We start from the raw sequence: 18,944 nt of genomic DNA, 5'->3' as shown, positions 1-18,944 counted from the left end.
TGTGCAATTCTTAAAAACGCGGCAAGCAGTGGGCGATTCTGCACTTTCTCCCAATTTCGCATCTAATCTTCGTCATGATTAAGCACCTTTGTTCCATAAAAGCTCTAGCATAAGCGTAATTCGGCTAGCAGATTGTTGGAAAAAAATGTTGAGTTAAAAAAAAAACATGCTTTCACTTCGTGAAAACAAAATGACGTCCCCCCCCCAAAAAAAAACTAGCAGGTTGCTGTAGCAGGGTTGGTCGCCAAAAATTCGCCACGTTACCATAATCCAAAGATTAACCCAGAAAAGAGTTCAGAAAGTTTGTGGATCAGCGCAGCTTGACATTCACAGCCTTTTAAGACAGCTTAAAAGCCATGTTCGATTCAGTGCGAGGTTTCTAAATTTTTAGAATGGGATAGGTTAAAGTTTCTCGAGTAGTGAAACTTATGTGCATGAAGAAAGTAGTAAAGTGGTTTTCGGAAAAGGATCAACTGCATTTTGTTCAGAAAAAGGTCAGGTTTATTTTATTGGACTCCTTCCAGATTGCCTTAAAACTTTTTATTTCAAAAACGGGAGCCAACCAGTGGCCGAGCGATAAAGTCTTTGAACACTGGTAGTTCGAATTCCGCGAACGGACTGGCTGCAGGAGTATTTTCGTCGCTTTCCCCATGTGAAACGTGTATACGAGAAGCCTCTGGAAGCTGTATATACACTTAGAAAATTCTCCACGAAGGCACTTCTCCCCTTAAGCCAAATATTTTTTTAATGCATTGCCGTAGTTAAAATACAGCATCATTCCACAAAAGCAACTTTCATTCAACCACGCTTTCGCCAAATTTGGCATCTTGGGACTAGCTTCGTTTTCCAGTATACCTTACATCTGTCATTTTTCGTGATTCCTTTTCCCAAAAAAGGCGTATTCCAACCGTTTGTTTCCACGTAAGTATTCATAGATTCTATTATTTTGAGTCATGGCAATGCATTAAAAGGACAGTAGGTAAAAAGTTAAGATTAGGTTTCTAAAGTAAGATTTTGCTAAAATCTGACAAAAAAACATTCCAGGCCCGCTGTATAGATACTGGAATCTCCGAAATTAGTGGTTTCACATGGCTCAAATTAGAGAGATTATGTTGGTCAATTTCACGACTGTGTTGCTGTTTCTCCATGAAACGTCAACAGCAGCCGAAACGAAACATTTTGGTCAAAATGCTATTCGCAAAAACATTTGTGGAATTTTTAAGCGCTTATGAAAGGATGCTGTCTTCCAGTCCATAAATAAAATATACTTTTATTACGTTATATTGCAACTAGTACTTAAAGCAGAGTTAAAAATTACATTTTACACGTGATAAGTGTATTCGAGATGTTGAATCTTATGTTTAACGAACTCACATTAAAATTGTAAGTGAACTCAATCATCTTTGAGCACAACCATTTAGTTACAAATCATTGTCTTAAGAGGTAGGTTATAGCGAGAAACTTGGTTTGGTTTAGTTAATCGTGGCAAACCATACTACGAATCTAATGGTTTTATTAGATTACGGCAAAGCACTTGAGGGCTATCGGCCTTAAGGGAGGGATGCCTTCGTGGAAGACTTTAAGGGAAACTGGCTCGTATGCACGTTACACATGGGGAAAACCACGAAAACGCCCATGCAGCCAGCCCGTCCGCGGGATTCGAACCTAATGGGAGGGGTGTTATCGTGGAGGACATTCTGAGGAAACTACCTCATATACATGTGGTGAAAAACACAAAAACGCTTATCCAGTCGGCTCATTTACCATTCATTATTTTTTTAATCGAACTCAGTTCAGAACTGCTAGTTTTCGGCGATTTTTACCACTCGGCCCTGAAGAAACTAGAAGAAACGAGAACTAGGAGAGAAAACTTTTCACAAAAGGAGGAATTTCGCGATCTGTACCAGGAATAAATAGAAAGGACTAGTCCATTCCTTTTTTCGACTCCTCGCCGACGCGAGCCTAATCAGTACCTCCTACATGTATGTAGGAGTTACTGGCCTAATAGGAAGGGACTTGACCGGCAGTAATCTGACGTTCCTATGCTGACACCTGTTCTGATTTCCCGCGTTTAACCCTTTGCGGTCGTATGTCTGCTCTCAGCCACCACAGCAAGGAACTATACGAATCGTATACTGTATGCATTCATGTATCAGTTTACACATTTCCTATACGAACCTCAATGCCTAAAGAACCTATTCACGAACCAATACGGTACTCCATCGATTGGAGAAAACGTAATCTAATCTAAACAAAAGTTGCGACCCAGCGATCGCCATGCAAGACGCAGTGGCGAGTCAGTCGTCTTTTGAACATAATGAAATCGACAACGTTCGACGATACCTTGTAGAATTCCAAAGAATATTTTATAAATTGTATTTAACAGTAATTAGACATTCTCTCTTCTTAAAAAATTCCAAAATAATTTCCTAAAATTCAGCTAGAAGAGAGAACAGGACACCTATGCCACATTTTCTGTTCGTTCGAAAAGTCGTAGCACAACTGGTAGGTGATTTTCGTGACGGAGCAGATTCAAAACCAGGAAGACCATAGACCTCCGATTAGGAAGAAACACTTAATGGAAAACTGCATATATTACGGCATTGTGAAAATGTAAAAAGTAAAGATTGTAGTATGTTCAAACAGAAAGATTAAGGGTGGAAGGCACCAAATCACTTATTTTTGCGATACAAGCACTCTAAAACCTGGCCTGCATGTTGGAGGGTGGTTTGAAAAATATCACACGAAGGAGAATTATAAAACATAACTTTTAGACAAAATCATATCACTTAGATGAGTATATTGAATAAAGATATATCTAAAGTTCACAAAAAAATTACTAAATCTTGTTCATCCATCGTAAACTTACGTGTTATGCATCCCTGCTCTATCGACGGAAATTAATTCCGACCAGTACGATACCAATCTCCAAATTTAATCCGACCGCAAAGGGTTAAAACTAATTTCATTCAACTGCGAATCAATTTTCTAGAGGTGGCATATCCCAAAATTAATTTTAACCGTATATATTTGTTTTCTAGCAAAGTAAATATTTAAAATAATTTATATATATAATTTTAGTCAGTTTTCCTTTTCTATATTGTAAAGTATCGTTTATGTAATATGGCTTTTTGCGCTGTAGCAACGTGCCGTAACAGTTATAGTAATATGAAAGAATGAGATATTGTATTTCATGGGACCAAAGGGCCCAAATGAAAATTTGATTTTGAACAAAGAATGGATGCATAAATGTCAAAGACAAGATTCTACTGATGGGGAGAGCGAAAAATGTACAGCGAAGATTTTCTATGCAGTGTTTTTGAAGATGATGTGAAAAATCGCTTGTTTGGTTAGCCACGAAAAGAAACTGTTGAAATGCAATGCTGTGCCGAAAGTAAATTTACCGTGTGTCGTAAACGAAATAACACCAAGAAATCGGACACAAGAGAAAAGGAAACTACATGTAAAACTTTTGAAAAAAAGCCCAAAGAAAGCCCAATTAATCCCAAAGAAAATTCACTTTGAGGTCGAAACCGAAATTGATGATGACAATAATAAATCAAATGTGAATGATTTTGAAATAAAACTCACAAATGAAAATGTAGATATCCCTAAATTCCCTAAGTTGAGAAATAAACAAGAATGTATTGACAATTTGAAGAACAAAAAAAAAAATCCTTAGAAATTTGTATTAAAATATTAAAAAATAGAGAAAAGAAAAACTTTAGAATGTTTGTTCAGCAACAAAGGTGGACGACATCCAGAAAGAAACTGGTATCATAAATTCAGAAAAAATCAGGTGGACTAGTGAAGGTATTTCACGCTGCATTGTCATAAGAGCTCCGTCATCTTACAGCTACGATTTTTGGAAAGAAAAACAATTGCAATTGCTTTACCTAGTATTAGCAAATGAAAGGAAATGGTGCGCTAAATTTTAGTGTAGTCCAAGAATTCAAAGTAATGTTCTTACTCTAAAGGAGGAAAGAGGCGAATATTTGAATTCTGTAGAAAACAATATGCATTCTCAGTTTCGAAGAAATGCATATAGATTTAAAACTGTGCTATCACTCTCAACTGGACCGAATTCTGGGTTCTTTTACAAAAGTCCAGTTTGTTTTAATCAAAGGTTTCATTTCGCGCTCTACCGGTTCGGTTTTAAACAGAGATTCATTAGAAATCAAATTGTGTCACAAACTAAAACCGAATTATTTAATGGTCAAGGGAAACGAGAGACAAATTTCGCTCCAGCGAAAACATTATTTTCAAGAACTACCTGAAAAGGTATACTCCACCTCACAAGAAATTAAAAAGCATCTGACTTCAATGAGTTAATCGATAATTTTTTTTTGATGTTATGAATAGTACCAACAAGAATAACTGTAATAAGTACTTAACAAACTAATTTTGTTAAGTATTTGTGAAAATTATTCTTATTGTATCCTTTGTAACTAATTATTGATTCGATTTTGTGCTAGATTAGCATTCTAGATAAAATATAATAGTATAAAACATCAAAGCAATTGGCATAAAAAGACCTGCATCCTTAATTGCCCCTTTTGAAAAATTAAATAACTGGTTTAGGTACTGTGAGTAAAGCTATTTTGTCAGAATTAAGATAATCTTACATGTATTTATAATTAAGATTTATTTTGTTAAACCTCTTTGTTTTACTTCACTTCTTCGGGTAGCATTATCTGGCATTTCTTGATTCGATATCATTCTGTGCACTTGCTTATACTTCTCTCGCACCGCACGCGTACTGCCCCCTGGGGTAGCAATGTTTCTCCTCGGTTCTTCAGACGTCCTTCAACTCTTATGCCATTATGCCTGTATACGAACTCTACCACTTTATCCAGAGACTGTTATGTAACTTTGTTTACTTTTCCTATATATTAGAAAATCGGACACTATTATTCACGGGGTAACGCACCTGCGTAGGAACCCGATTTGCAAGCCCCCAGCCTTGCCTGAACCGAAGAGAAATACGCCAATGTAAAATTCACAATTAGGCAAAAAAAATCAAACTTAGATTAGCAGAAATTCTGCCATATATGTCATGTTTAAAACTATGTCAATGTAAGGTTTTTATTAATTTTAAGTAGCTGCTATTATAGTTATCTTAGAAGCAGTATAAAAATTCTCTCAGTTAGCATGCAGATAAAGAAATGATTATAAATAAACGTGGATTAAAAAAAACCTGCAAATTAAAAAAAATAACAAAACAAAAACAGAAACAAAAAAACACGGAACTTCATGTTAAAAGAGTAGCGCATTTTATCTATTATTTTTAAATTGAGTAAGTATTGTTACATTTAATATTCAGTGTAAAATGCATACAGCAGTAACATTGTCTTTTCCAAATTATAGCTATCTTTCACCTACAGCTCATTTTAACCGCTGGTTCAAAAACGCTAATTTCTATGTAGTGAATTGCATCTTCGCGCTCAGTGTTCGCATGACTACGTCATCACTTCTCACTTTCTGCTTCAGAGAAAAAAGCTCTATGAGCTAGCCCTTCTCTTCCAAGTCTTGGTCTATACTTAAAGCATTGTGAACAACTCTAAACGAAACTACGAAAACGCATATCTACCGCCAGTATTGACGTTCGAGTTCAACTGTCGATGTTAAGCGGTGTTATCCAATTGGCCGGTGGAGGGCTTAAATTTTTTTTTTAAATTTCAGACTAATGTGTCCAGTATATTAAAACGAAAAATTTTAAATAGTTTTGTTAACTTATTTTAGAACCTCGAGGTTAAAAATAGACCTAAGGGGTATTTTCAAAGCAAACATGTTCTCCTCCTATTCCGGAAAGGAATGTGAAGCTTATTTTTTCGCCAAATAAGATGATTAACAGTTGTACAGATTTAGAAATACAATCTACTGCGTGTGCTTCAAAATTGATCAGTGCTCCCCTTTTAAGATATTTTAAAATTCCAGACTTCGAGTTCTGTAACCTATTTGGAAGGAAATTTAGGAAACGCTGCTTGTTATACTGTTATAGTTATCGTTTACGTGTAGCCCTAAAAGTACGAAACTGGAGTATAGCTTTCTTAAGCAGAACTTTGACCTGTATCATGGCAAAATTCACATTTAAATTAGTCTATTCACATTTAAATTTTATTATGTTTATTATGGGTTTGCATCTATTGAAGCAATCTATAAAGAGAAATCTTAAAATATCGGCAGAATGAGTGGAGTAATTTTGAGATCTAGTCAGTTTTCCTAGTCGATGGAAAATTATTTAAATATCATTGTTCTGCAAGGAGGAATATTAACGACCGATAAAAATAAAAGTTTATCAGTCTGGTTTTATATCAATTGACTTTGCATTAATATTTCTGTAGCTTACTTTTGTATTGAATTACACTTGACATACTTAGTCGGACTGGCTAATTTAGCCATTTAGTTTCCGTTTAGCGTTGAAATATTCCAATGTGAATAATTTAATATGTATAGAAGTAGCATTCAACACTGCATCATATCGAATGCAATAAATTACGTAACTCAAAAGCTACTTGAGATGACCTATTAAAGATTTTAATGTAAACCACTTACTTTCTTGTTGAAAATTTGTAAGAAGGTTTAATATTGTCATTTTAAATTTACTGGAGTATTTAGAACCAAATCTTAATTATGTTATCTAGCTGAAAAATAGCTGTTAACTTATTAGAAAAAAATTTCGCGAGACATAAGATTTCGTTTCTGAAAGAACTAATACAGCAACAGAAGTTCTCACGACAAATACTTCCGTCACCTAATGAATTCCTCAACCGAACTTACCCTCGGATTATATATATCTTACTACTAGAACCGCAATGCGATATTTTACGTTGGAAAAAGTGGGATAATTTTAATAACATTATTAAAAATCTGGTAAGAAATAAGCGAATGCAGCATGATGAACTAACATTTGAAAGGCCAATTTGGTTGCAATAAACTGCTCCAGTGCGCATTTGACAGTTTATGTTTACCATATGGTTAGTGCATTAAACACCTTCGACATGTTTTGATGGAATCAAAGATAAAAAAATTTTAAATTGTTTAGAAACTTAAATACCGTATTTGATTTGCATCAATACATTAAAATTTAGAGGTTTTAGTAACTATGCAATATCTATTTTATGAAACCTTTATAGCCCATTTTGGTTAATCTTTGGATTATTGTAACTTGGCGGTTTTTTGGCGAAACTTTGGCGACCAACCCTGCTACATTCACCTGCTAGTTTTGTTTTGGACGTAATTTTGCTTTCACGAAGTAAAGGCTTTTTTTTTTTTTTTTTTTTTTTTACTCAACATTTTTTTTCCAACAATCTGCTAGCCGAATTACGCTTATGCTAGAACTTTTATGGAACAAAAGTGCTAAAAGTGCTTAATAACGAAGATTAGGTGCGAAATCGGGAGAAAGTACAGAATCGCTCACTGCTTGCCGCGTTTTTAAGAATTGCACATACACGGTATCCATGTACACGTCGACCTATTTTCACTTAAAAAAAATCCCAGAATTGCACAAAAATGGCATTGCGACTTTATCCATGTACACTGCTAAAGTCCAACTGGTAACCTTTATCGCCTTACCAAAATGTCGCCAAACTACCTGTTATCATATTCCAAAGATTAGCCCATATTTGTTACAATGTTTCGATTTCAAAATTTTGAACAAGGCATGATGAAAACTTTTCAAATGTTATTTTATTCAATTGACTTTGCGGTTTTCTAACAAATTTTGCAACTAACCGATTCAGAAACGCCTAATATTATCTGAAAATTTACTAAAAGAATTCTTTTGAGGCTGGAATTCTAGATAAAGCAATACCCCTATGTAATATTACCGCTTTACATCAATGAAATCCTTTAATGGTAATTAGTTTCTTTTAAACATTTCCCAGCAGTAAGTACATGAAATCGCGTAAAGAGGAAAAAATTAAGTTTCTTATTCGCTTTACATGTATTCATATAACCCTGCATGAATTTTTAGTTTGCAAGGAGTTTAGCATTAGGATTAATAATTTAGTATTAATTGTTATACTACATTCTGACAACTTGTTTTAAAAATAAGAAGAAATATTTTTCTAGATTTATCGAGAGTTAATTTAAAAGCCGAGATTTGGCCGTACTGAACATTTAAACTTTTGCAACAACTGGGCGTAAAATATTTCCTCAACTTTTATCTCAAAGCAATTTCGTTTTCTTTTTTTCTTTCAATGTAAAGTTACGGCAAAGCACATTAAGGCTATCTAAAGGGATTCATGCCTTCGTGGATGAATTTTTAAGGGGAACTCGCTCGTATACATGCTACACATGGGGAAGACAGAGAAACCTCCCATGCAGCCCGAAATCGAACCCAAGTCTGAACTACCAGTGTTTGGCGATTTCACCGCTCGGCCCTGGATGCAAAGAGAAATTATTTACAAAATACGAAATTCAGTAAGTGTCGCGAAATTATTGCTATGTAGTGGAAACTTCAAACGTGCAAGCGTCTAAATTCTAAATTATTGAAGCAAGTACTGCAAAGTAAATACACCAGAAATCTTTGAAATTAGATATATCAATATTTTTTACCCTTTTCAACATAGGTGCAAATTCTGTTTTTTAGAAAGAGCAAATATTAAAATATAAATTTATTTCTGTACGGAATTTTCAATGCTGAATACTACACTTAATTTTACATCACAAGTACCTTTCATATATATATATATACTTCCGTTAGGGGTAAGATATAAAGTCCGGTAACCATATTTACTGACCGAAGAAATAATGAACAGATTTAATATTGTACATTTCATTTAAATTTATAATAAAAACTTTAGAAAGTTAGCATTTAGTTAATTTTCCCGGCAGTCTGCTTTAGACAGAATGCTTTGGAAGATTTAAACACATTTGGTACAGAAAAAAATTAACTTTGCACTTACTTTGAATACTTGAGATTTCTGGGCAACACGTAACCATCATCAAAAACTGGAGAATGAGCACTTCTAAAATAAATTTTTTCCCGAAGACATCGATCACAGTCATGATCTGAAAAAAAGTTGGAATAAGTTTCTTTCATCAGAAGTTATGAGTTTTCAAATGTGTAATATTAAATTCACATGCTAAAATATATCGAAGAAAGAAAAGCTATTATAGAATCTTTAAATTTATAAAATGCATGTTTAGGTTTCGTTTAGATCAGGGTTTCTTAAACTTTTTAGTGGGGGGACCGCATAAGAATTGCGCAAATCTGACACACACGGGAGTGAAACTATCAGTTTCTTCACTTATACTATAATACACTATTGCAGTTTGAAGTCATTAATTTTTAAAGTAAAATGAAGGTTTCTATTATAAAAATGTGCGTTGAAACATTTTCGTTTTTTCTCTGTCCGCATATTCTTATCTTTAATTATTTTCAGATAACATTGTGTCAAAATATCTGGTAATTCTAAAATTATTATAATAAGTTGAGGAAATATCAAAACTACCCCTTGCTGCAGGTCGCGACCCATAGTTTAAGAAACTCTGCTTTAGATGACTAAAATAACACTTGATTTTAAAATTTATTGATTAACAAAAAATTATAACAGTACTATCAATACAATAAGTCTCAGCGTTTTACTTAATGTTGGGTATACGAATAATTTAAGTCAAATAATTATCTTAAAACACTAGTTATCAATTTCCGTTAGGATAACATAGAAAATTTCTAATGATATATGCATTTATTTAAATCTTAGAAAAATTAAAAATTCCTTTAACAATTACACAGTTTTAAGGAAGTTATTTCAACAACAAAAATAACGTACGAAATGAAACTTATAACAAAAATACTTACACTTGCAAAGAGAATTTATTCGTCAAGTCAAAAACAAAGTTCCACTGTCAATCAATCCAGCAAGTTCCTAAACCTTTAATATATTTATAGTTACAGTCATATCAATTACGGTTACAGTCACAGCTATATTCCTTAATGATATTCGCTTAAGGTTTCTTAAGTTTCATTCTGCTTGCAACTGGTATCTGTATTAAAAATTGCTTTTACTTTACAAAGACTCTTCGCATTTTATTATTACTAAAATAATACCCAGTTCGTAAAACTGTGAATTTTAAAATGTATTCAAATGAAATAAGAAGTTTGCTAATGGTTCATTGATTTTTATTTTAACCTTCTTCAGAACTTAGAATGTGTCAAATTATTCTAATAATTAAATAATTGATTAACTTATTACAAACTAGCCGCTACGCGACCAGGCTTCGTCTGGCTTTTCAATGTACGGGGAAAACGCCGAAAGGGAAACACCAAACATTAAATTTAAAAACTGCGCAGTTTTACTCTGCAGAACAACTTTATAAAAAAAAGGGGCATATTTCAATAAAAAATGTATTATATATATAAAAAAAATTACAATGAAATAAGCAATATCCCTTAATACAAATATTAATTATCCTAATAAATAAATTAGTTCACTTCCCGTTGCAAAATCTTAGGAATGCAAATAGTATAAAGGAAGTTAAGAAATTTGTTTCTTAAAAAAATTATGCAAAACTTTTTATATAATTAAAATTATATATAATTAAAACATAATATATAAAAACTTACAATGAAATAAACAATATCCCTTAATAATACCCAGTTCCAGATCAATCCAGTATTTCCAGTACCAGAGTTCCAGTTAATTATCCTAATACAGTGGGTACAAAAAGTATTTTCACACATACATTTTTGTTCACAATTTATAAGAAAATGAATTAAAAAATACAAAAATTGGCATTTAAAACACAGAATAAGCTTATTCATTTAAATTAACTACAAAAAATATAATAATATTAATAAAAAATATTTTTGCAACAATATTAAAATATCTTATGTCAAAAAAGTATTTGCACACTCAACTCAACTTCAGCAAATTTGAGTTTTTATGCTATTATTTGACAGTCCTCCCGCAGTAAATAACATACGTAAGACGACTATAAAAGGAGGTATTGTAGAAACGTTATCAGTTGATTGTCGATTTCAAACTGTAACGGCACCTAAGAAAACTGAATTGCCGATTTCGTTGCGAGAAAAAATTGTTTCTCTACGTGAAAATGGCCTAAGTTATCGAAAAATAGGTAAAAAAAGTACATGTTTGCTTCTCTACTGTTCGGTATGTTATAAAACGTCATAAAGAAAGAGGATCTACATCAAATAACTTGCGTTCTGGACACTCAAAGAAACTTTCACTGCGAATGAAGTGAAAACTCATAAGAGAAGCATCGAAAATCCATTTATTAGTGCAATTACTTTAGCCAATGATGTCGCTTCAACATCTGAAGTTCAAATCTGTGCCCAAAGTGTTCGAAATGTCCTGCACAATGCACACATTTATGGGAGATCTTCAAGGAAAAAAACCTCTTATAACTGAACGAAATAGATTGAAGAGACTTGAATTCGCTAAGGAATATATCAATAAGCCAACTGATTTCTGGAAAAATGTCATATTCTCCGACGAGAGTAAGTTCAATATCTTTAAATCAGATGGCAGGAAATTACTTTGGAGAAAACCTTGTACTGCTTTTCATACCAAAAATATGTTACCTACAGTTAAACATGGAGGAGGTTATGTTATGATTTGGGGGTGCATGGCTAGCAAAGGAGTTGGTAATTTGTGTTTCATTGATGGGAATATGACAGCTCGAACCTATATTGATGTGTTACGAGATAACTTGCCACAAAGTGCAAAAAAATTGGATATCAGTAATTCGTACTATTTTCAGCTAGACAATGATCCCAAGCACACTGCCGGTATAACACGTATGTGGTTGCTTTATAATGTTCCCAGAAAACATGCCACTCCACCACAATCACCAAACTCCTTTGGAATATTTATGAAATTCTTTGGATTTAAAAATGAGAAAAAGGAAGATTTCAAGCAAATCTGCCCTTATTGAAGAGTGATAGAATACTGATCCTACTGTTACAGAAAATTTAATTAAATCAATGTCAGCAAGATTACAAGCAGTAATAGATGCTAAAGGAATGCATACTAAATATTAGTTATTTGAAATTTGCTTATATATTTTATTTCATTTGTATTCATGCAGTTGTGCAAATACTTTTTTGATACGAGATATTTTAATTTTTGTTACAAAAAAGCATTGTTATTTATATTATTGTAATTTTTCTGTTTGTTTTGGATGATTAAACTTATTCTGATTTGGCAATACCAATTTTTTTATTTCTTAATGCTTCTTTTTATGAATTGCAAACAAAAATGTAGGTGTGCAAATACTTTTTCTACCCACTGTAAATAAATTAACAAACTTCCCTTTGCAAAATCTTAAGAATTCAAATGGGATAAAGAAAGTTAGGAACTTTATTTCCTAAACACAAATCATACAAAATCTTAAAAACAGTGAAATAAGCAATAAATAGCATGGGAAAAAACACAAAAAACAAAAAATTCTGCAAAGGAAAGTACAATTAATAATATTTTATCTCATATTTTCAAGAGAGCTGTCCAGTATACAAAAATAGCGAGAACGTCTGTGGGTTTGTTCGCTAATAACTGAGTCACTACAATAATTTCTGGATCCTAGAAAAGGTCGACCTCCGCTTAAAAAAAAAAAAAAAAAAAAAAAAAAAAAAAAAAAAGGCTAAAATCAGAAATACTAATTGAAACTCTTAAAATGCTAATTTTCTCCCTCGTTTTTCCAAGTGGCAACAGTGCTGATGTCAGCAACAGTGACATATCAGAAAATATGGACTATGCATACCATTGTTACTGGTATGTCCATTATGTCTGATGAGATTTTCTCAAAAAACATAAAATAAAAAATAAAGCCTCTTTCGAATTTTGAAAAAATCGCTTCGAGGTGGACTCTTTTCTAGATGCCCCCCCCTATGTACCAAATTTCGTAGCCATGGGTCTATTAGCTTACGCGCAGTACGAACGAAAGAGACAGACACACACACACACACACCACACAGACAGACTCTTCCTTTAATTATATGCAGATATATATATTGTGTGATTCCGTAATTTTATGGTTTCGTGCCAGTCAAGATGATTCAGTTTTTGTACGATTTTGAGAAACGTGTAAATCTGCAATTATGAATCATTTCACTTCCTTAATGTATGTTGATGAATGATTTTGAAGCAAACAAGGATCGGTAAGTTCATGCAGCGCTAAACATGCCTTTTTTTATTGATTCATCGATATGCTTTATTAGAATTTTGTCTGGTGAATAGTAGGAATATTTCAAGCTATTTAAGCTCAAAAAGCACTTATTGAAGCTAAAGTTAACTTTAAACTTAGCAAACTGTGGTATTAAGTTTGAAAAGCAGGGATATGTAAAAGGAAAAACCGGACCAAATCAGGGATAAAAGTCTAATCAGAGAATCTTTATTATCACTTCTGTGTTTCACTGTAGACAAAATGTCATCGGCCTGCAATAGATGTTGTTAGAGGAAATAGGAAAGTTTGCATATACAGAAATAACTCCCTGCCAGGAATCGAATTTGTATCCATTTCCAGGACTAACACTGGATATAAACGCCATATTCTCTATGGGCACTAGATCCCCGCCTAGAACTTAATTCAAGGTCTCGACTCGCAGTTCCTGCCGTCACCTGCAGTAGGGATACTTTCGTCCTCGCTAAGGGTGCGCATATTTGCCTTATTAACCCTTCAATGCATAGTGAATGCATATATGAATCATACCAATTTTTACTGAATTTAGCATTAGAAAAACTACAAAGCAGATGGTTTACTGGGCTGATTTTTATCTTACTGTACCCATATCAATATTTGGCTATTCTTTTTCCTAGTAGATGGCAACACAAATTTGTACTCTTTATTTCATTAGTGTCAAGAACACAGAATTCATTTCTTTTTTTTTTTTTTTTTTTTTTTTTTCAATAGTCAGGCTAACTTAATGTTATTCATAAATTCGATATTAGACGCTTAAAAATTTTACTCTGTACAGCTGAAGGTATGTACTTTTCAATTCTATATTAAGATTTAACTGCAGAATTGGTTTAAAATGAAATATTTCAATTTTTTCTGTTTGATTCATATATACGTACATCATTATGCATTTGTGATTAGACTTCACTCTAGAGTGCAGTGTAATGCATATATGTTACGGTGAAACACCGAAATCTGGAGAATGCCGACTTTCACCGGTGAATGTCAACATTCACAGAGTCTCTTGGTGTATTTCCGAAATATTTTTCAAATGCTCTTATTTCTGACTTAACCGGTCAATGTCGACATTCACCATGTACTAATGGTGAATTTTAAACATATAACAATATTATATCCTCTTCTCCGTAATTCAGTCGCGAATAAACGCACTTGAAACTTGAAATAAGAACTTAAGAACATGAGAACCTAAAACACACAATACATTCAAAATGAGAGAGGAAAATAATAGAAGTTAAAAACTTAATTATACAGTACGTTCTAAATGAGAAAATAAAATAACAGTAATAAAAAACTTACTAAATTATGTGATTCAAATCTTATTTATTGCAACAACTTAAACTATTATGGCACTTTATGACCTCTCTTTTCGACTTTCACCAGAGCATATCTGTGATTGTCGACATACACCGGTGAGGATCCGAATATACAAGAATGTAGTGAAATATTCGGTCTTTCACCAACGTATTTGGTGAATGTTGATATTCTGCGGTGAAAGTCGACATTCTCCAATTTCGGTCTTTCACGGTAACACATGTATGAATCAGGTTAAAATTTAGAGTAGATTTCTAATTATAAGACTTCATAATAAATTTTATTTCATGATTATTTTTATATCACCAATACCCACTCGATATTTGCATGCATTTTTATTTTTTAGAGTCATAAAATATTAATTTTATGTCTCTAATTATGTAGTATGTATATTTTTCGTTTGTATTGAAAATGCCTTTAATTCTTTTATTTATAGTCATTTACTCGGTACGTTTTTCAAACTATTTTTATGTGGTCTTGATGGATTTGCTCACAAGTTTGAGGTATACTCAGGCCAAGAAAATCTACTTCACAGCCTCTTAGCCAAATGATGCAAAATTGGGTGCCAGTATAAATGTTGTGATTAGACTTTCCTCGAAATCAAAATTTAAAATTTTATTTTGACAGCTTTTATACTTCAAGTGACGTAATGAAGTATTTAGCTGATGAGGGATTTTTTTGTTTGGGAATTGTGCGTAGGAATAGAATTCCAGGCTGCAAGCTCCTTGCAGAAAAGCAACTGAAAAAAGTCGAGAACAGACTGCGGTGGAACTGAAATAGGTAAATTTAAGTGCGGAAAGACAATAAGAATGTGCTCCTGTTGCCTATGTTTGCTAGGAAACGCCCCATTGAATAAATATCTAGATAAGAGAAGAATAAAAAAGAGACAGTTACTGCGGATTGCCCAAATGTTGTGAAACGATGCAACTAACATATGGGGGACGTAGATTTCCTGGATAGTCACATAGGAAGATATAAAATATCTCTGAGATCAAGAAATATGAGATTTTTTTACCACTGATAAGACCTTGCGGTCAGAAATGCGTTTCTGCTGTACAAAAGAGTGTCTCTACAGAATGTCGGCAAACCCAAGGATTTTCTAAACCTGGCTGCCTTTCGGGTTTTGCACGGCTGGACATTAGTTGGACTGTGCACAATGGTTGAAAGTTCAGTTCCTAAGCGTGAAAGATGGAGCGGTCTTTTAAAAAGTGATTACATTGTGAAAAGACAGAGAGTTCCTGCATCAAACATTTCTCCAACCTGCGTCATACAGGATAAAATTCAATATGTTCCCATATGGAACGAAATTCGCAGTCGTTGTTAAAATGCCAAACTGCAAATTCCAAACATTTATTGGATGTGAAAAATGCACTGTAGCATTATGTCTGAATAAGGATAGAAATTGTTTCGAAATTTTCCAAACATCACAAATTGCATAATAAATATACATGTAAAAAATATTTGATACGGCATTTTTTATTTAAATTTCATAACAATTTAAAATTTTATAAAGTCTGAACACGATTAATTAGAATTAAGCATTAACAAAATTTTAATTTAGGTCAATAGCTTAAAAAATAAATAATTAAGTATTTTATGCCAATATTTATTAAATATATTATTGTAAATAAATTTTCTCGTGGTTTACAATTTAGTTCTGAATGTATGACGATGCATGTATGCATCAAACCTAAAAATTCAAAAAATAAGTAATAAAAAATTTTAAATAATTTAAAAAATATTTTTCCATATTTATTTAAGCCATGACATTGAAGAAAAAAATGTTTTATAAAAATACAAAAAATCATGCATTGAATGGTTAAATATCCACTTAATAGGCTTATAAATAAAACAGAGATATTTATTTATCGAAATCAAAAAGAGATATTTATTTAGTAAATGTTAAATGCACGTGCTCTTGTATTTTTAACTTTCTGGCTGAGCTTTCTCTTAATATTCGTCATGCGCTGCACTGCACAGCGGATAAAGCAATTTAATTTATAATTTTACTAACATTAGCTATTTAAATACCAAATCTGTAACACTGCTTCCTTCCCAAGGACTGCACGTCCCGAGCAGTACAATCCCTGGACAGGAAGCCAAACTTACAACTAAGGCCCAAATGCAATAATAAACATTACATTAACAAACAACATGAACAATAAATGTAATAACTAACTTAAGCAAATCAAATACACATTTAGAAACAAAAAGGACCATGGTCTTACATTGTTTACAATTATTTACACTACGTAATATGGCCACAGTAATGAGCTAACCTGTCGTAATGAACGACTTTAGGTTTAGAGATCGATGACTTAATGATCCGAACCACGACGTCATTCAGCCTATTTAGGACTGTGTACGGACCATCCCAAGGTGACTGAAATTTCGGACAGAGTCCTTTCCGTCCACTCGGATTCCACAACCACACCTATCTTCTTCGTGGAATTGATGTCCAGTAGCTCTTGTGTCGTATCGGGTCTTCATCTTCTCCGTCGTCAAGTTGACTCGCTCTCGGGCGAAGTTGTGCATCATTTCAAACCGGGCCTGGAGATCTTGAATATATTCCTCACGCAATGAAGGGGTATCCGGAGGGCGACCAAACAAAAGAACACAAGGCAGACGAAGGTCACTACCGAAGAGTACCTGTGATGGGGAAATAGCCGGTAGTCTAGTGAACTAACAGCACTGCGGTAAGCCAGTAAAAGCAGTTATGATTTCTTGTTTCAGTCCTGTTGGTTTTTGGAAACTACTAATGAGAGGTTATTAAGGATGATCCAGTTGGGAACCTCTCTACCATGCCGGCCGACTGCGGATGTAATGGCGTCGTTTGGGGTTTGTCAATGCCGAGTGGTTTGCAGAGTTCTTTGTTTACTGCCGAGGTGAAATTCTTTCCCTGATCGGAATGTAACTGAAGAGGCACCCTGAATCTGAAAATCCAGTGCTGTATCATCACCTCAGCTATTGTGACAGCCTCTTGATCAGGAATAGGATACGCCTCAGGCCACTTGGTGAAGTAATCAATGACAACGAGTGTGCATTTGTTGCCATCAACAGTTCGTAGCAGAGGTCCCAAGATGTAAAAGGCGATACCTTTCAAAACTACCTACATTCTAACGTTTCCTACATTCTAACATTGCAGCTTGCCTCGGCTGCGTTTCTTCGGTCTTTTCCGACCTACACAGGCATCGCAAGATCGGCCCCACATTCGCACGTCATCGTTTGCATTATTCCAGTAGAAGCGCTCACGAACTCTCTGCAAAGTGTTCATTATTCCGGAGTGACCTCCCGGAGGGTTGCTATGTGTTTCTTTAAGGAAATCAGGAATACGAGATCTTGGAAGTATCAGTTGCCATCGGAGAGTCTTCCCATCATCCGATTCGAATTTCCTGTATAAGACGCCGTTTCGAATGTGAAGTGAATCGCAAAGAGCCCAGTACTATTTTGTCATCGGACTATAGATCGATATGTCCTGCCAGGTAGATTTTCTGTTTGAAGACTCCATCAATTCAATAATAGGTTTAACGTCGCCGTCTTTCAGCTAGTCTTTCCTGACTTCTTTGTCACTCCATGGGTCTCGATCAACCGATGTTGATATGGTAATTTGTCGTACGACCGGATTCAGCAATTCGTATTTCGCTTCAACCGTGGAACAATATCGACAGCTTTCTTGGCAAGATCTTCTAGACAGGGCGTCGGTGTTTTCGTGTGATTATCCCTTCCGATGACGGAGAGTGAAGTCATATTCCTGGAGTCTCTTGTATCTACCTACCTGACTATTTGACCCTCAAGATTCTTAAAATTTAAAAGTCAGGCCAATGATGCATGATCTGTGCGGAGCAGGAATTTTCTGCCATATAGGTAATGATGGAAATGTTCTGCGGCTTTGATTATGCGAGCAACTATTTCCTAGTGATCCAGTAATTCCTGTTCGGTTTAGACAGGCACTTGATCCAGTTAGCCACTACACGTTCTTGGCCGTCTATTTCTTGAGACAAAACAGCACCGACACTTTCATTGCTTGCGTCCGTGTCGAGAATAAATAGTCTCCCGAGCTGAGGATACGTCAGGATTGGAGCAGAGGTTAAAGCTTCCTTTAAGTTGTTAAATGCATCCTCGCATATTTTTATCCACAAGAACGTTTGCTTGCTCTCTGTCAGCTTGTGAAGGGGTCTGGCGATGAAAGGAAGTCCTTACTATGGGAGATTATAGTAGGTGCAAAGCCCTAGGAAGCTTCTGAGTTGAGGGACACTTTCGGGACGTTTCCAGGATTTAACCTTCGCATAACTCGAAACTGATTAGCAGCAGAACGTGGAAATGTTGTGTATGGAACTGCTATAACATTTGTTGCGCATATCTCCAATTTATTGCAATCGGCAATACAAAGTGTACAAATATCCTTAGCAGGCAAATATCCTTAGCAGGCTTTTTTCTCTCAGTCGTTGATCGTAGTCATAGTTGTCCAG

At 34.3% G+C, this 18,944-nt stretch overlaps 1 protein-coding gene across 1 annotated transcript in view; it reads right to left on the bottom strand.

The window, feature by feature from the left end:
- Window positions 1–9,002, bottom strand: part of LOC146994454 (uncharacterized) — a 95,169-nt gene extending 86,167 nt beyond the window's left edge. The window contains exon 1 of the mRNA XM_085826497.1: window positions 8,910–9,002. Coding sequence (XP_085682623.1) covers window positions 8,910–8,949 — 40 coding nt within the window. The 5' untranslated portion in view covers window positions 8,950–9,002. The remainder of the gene's footprint in view (window positions 1–8,909) is intronic.
- Between the last annotated feature and the right edge of the window lie 9,942 nt (window positions 9,003–18,944).

Source organism: Stegodyphus dumicola, chromosome 11 (assembly GCF_044657685.1).
Source record: "Stegodyphus dumicola isolate Sdum_Otavi_A_Nest chromosome 11, ASM4465768v1".
Lineage (NCBI taxonomy): Eukaryota > Metazoa > Arthropoda > Arachnida > Araneae > Eresidae > Stegodyphus > Stegodyphus dumicola.
This window is presented reverse-complemented; position numbering and strand designations above follow the sequence as displayed.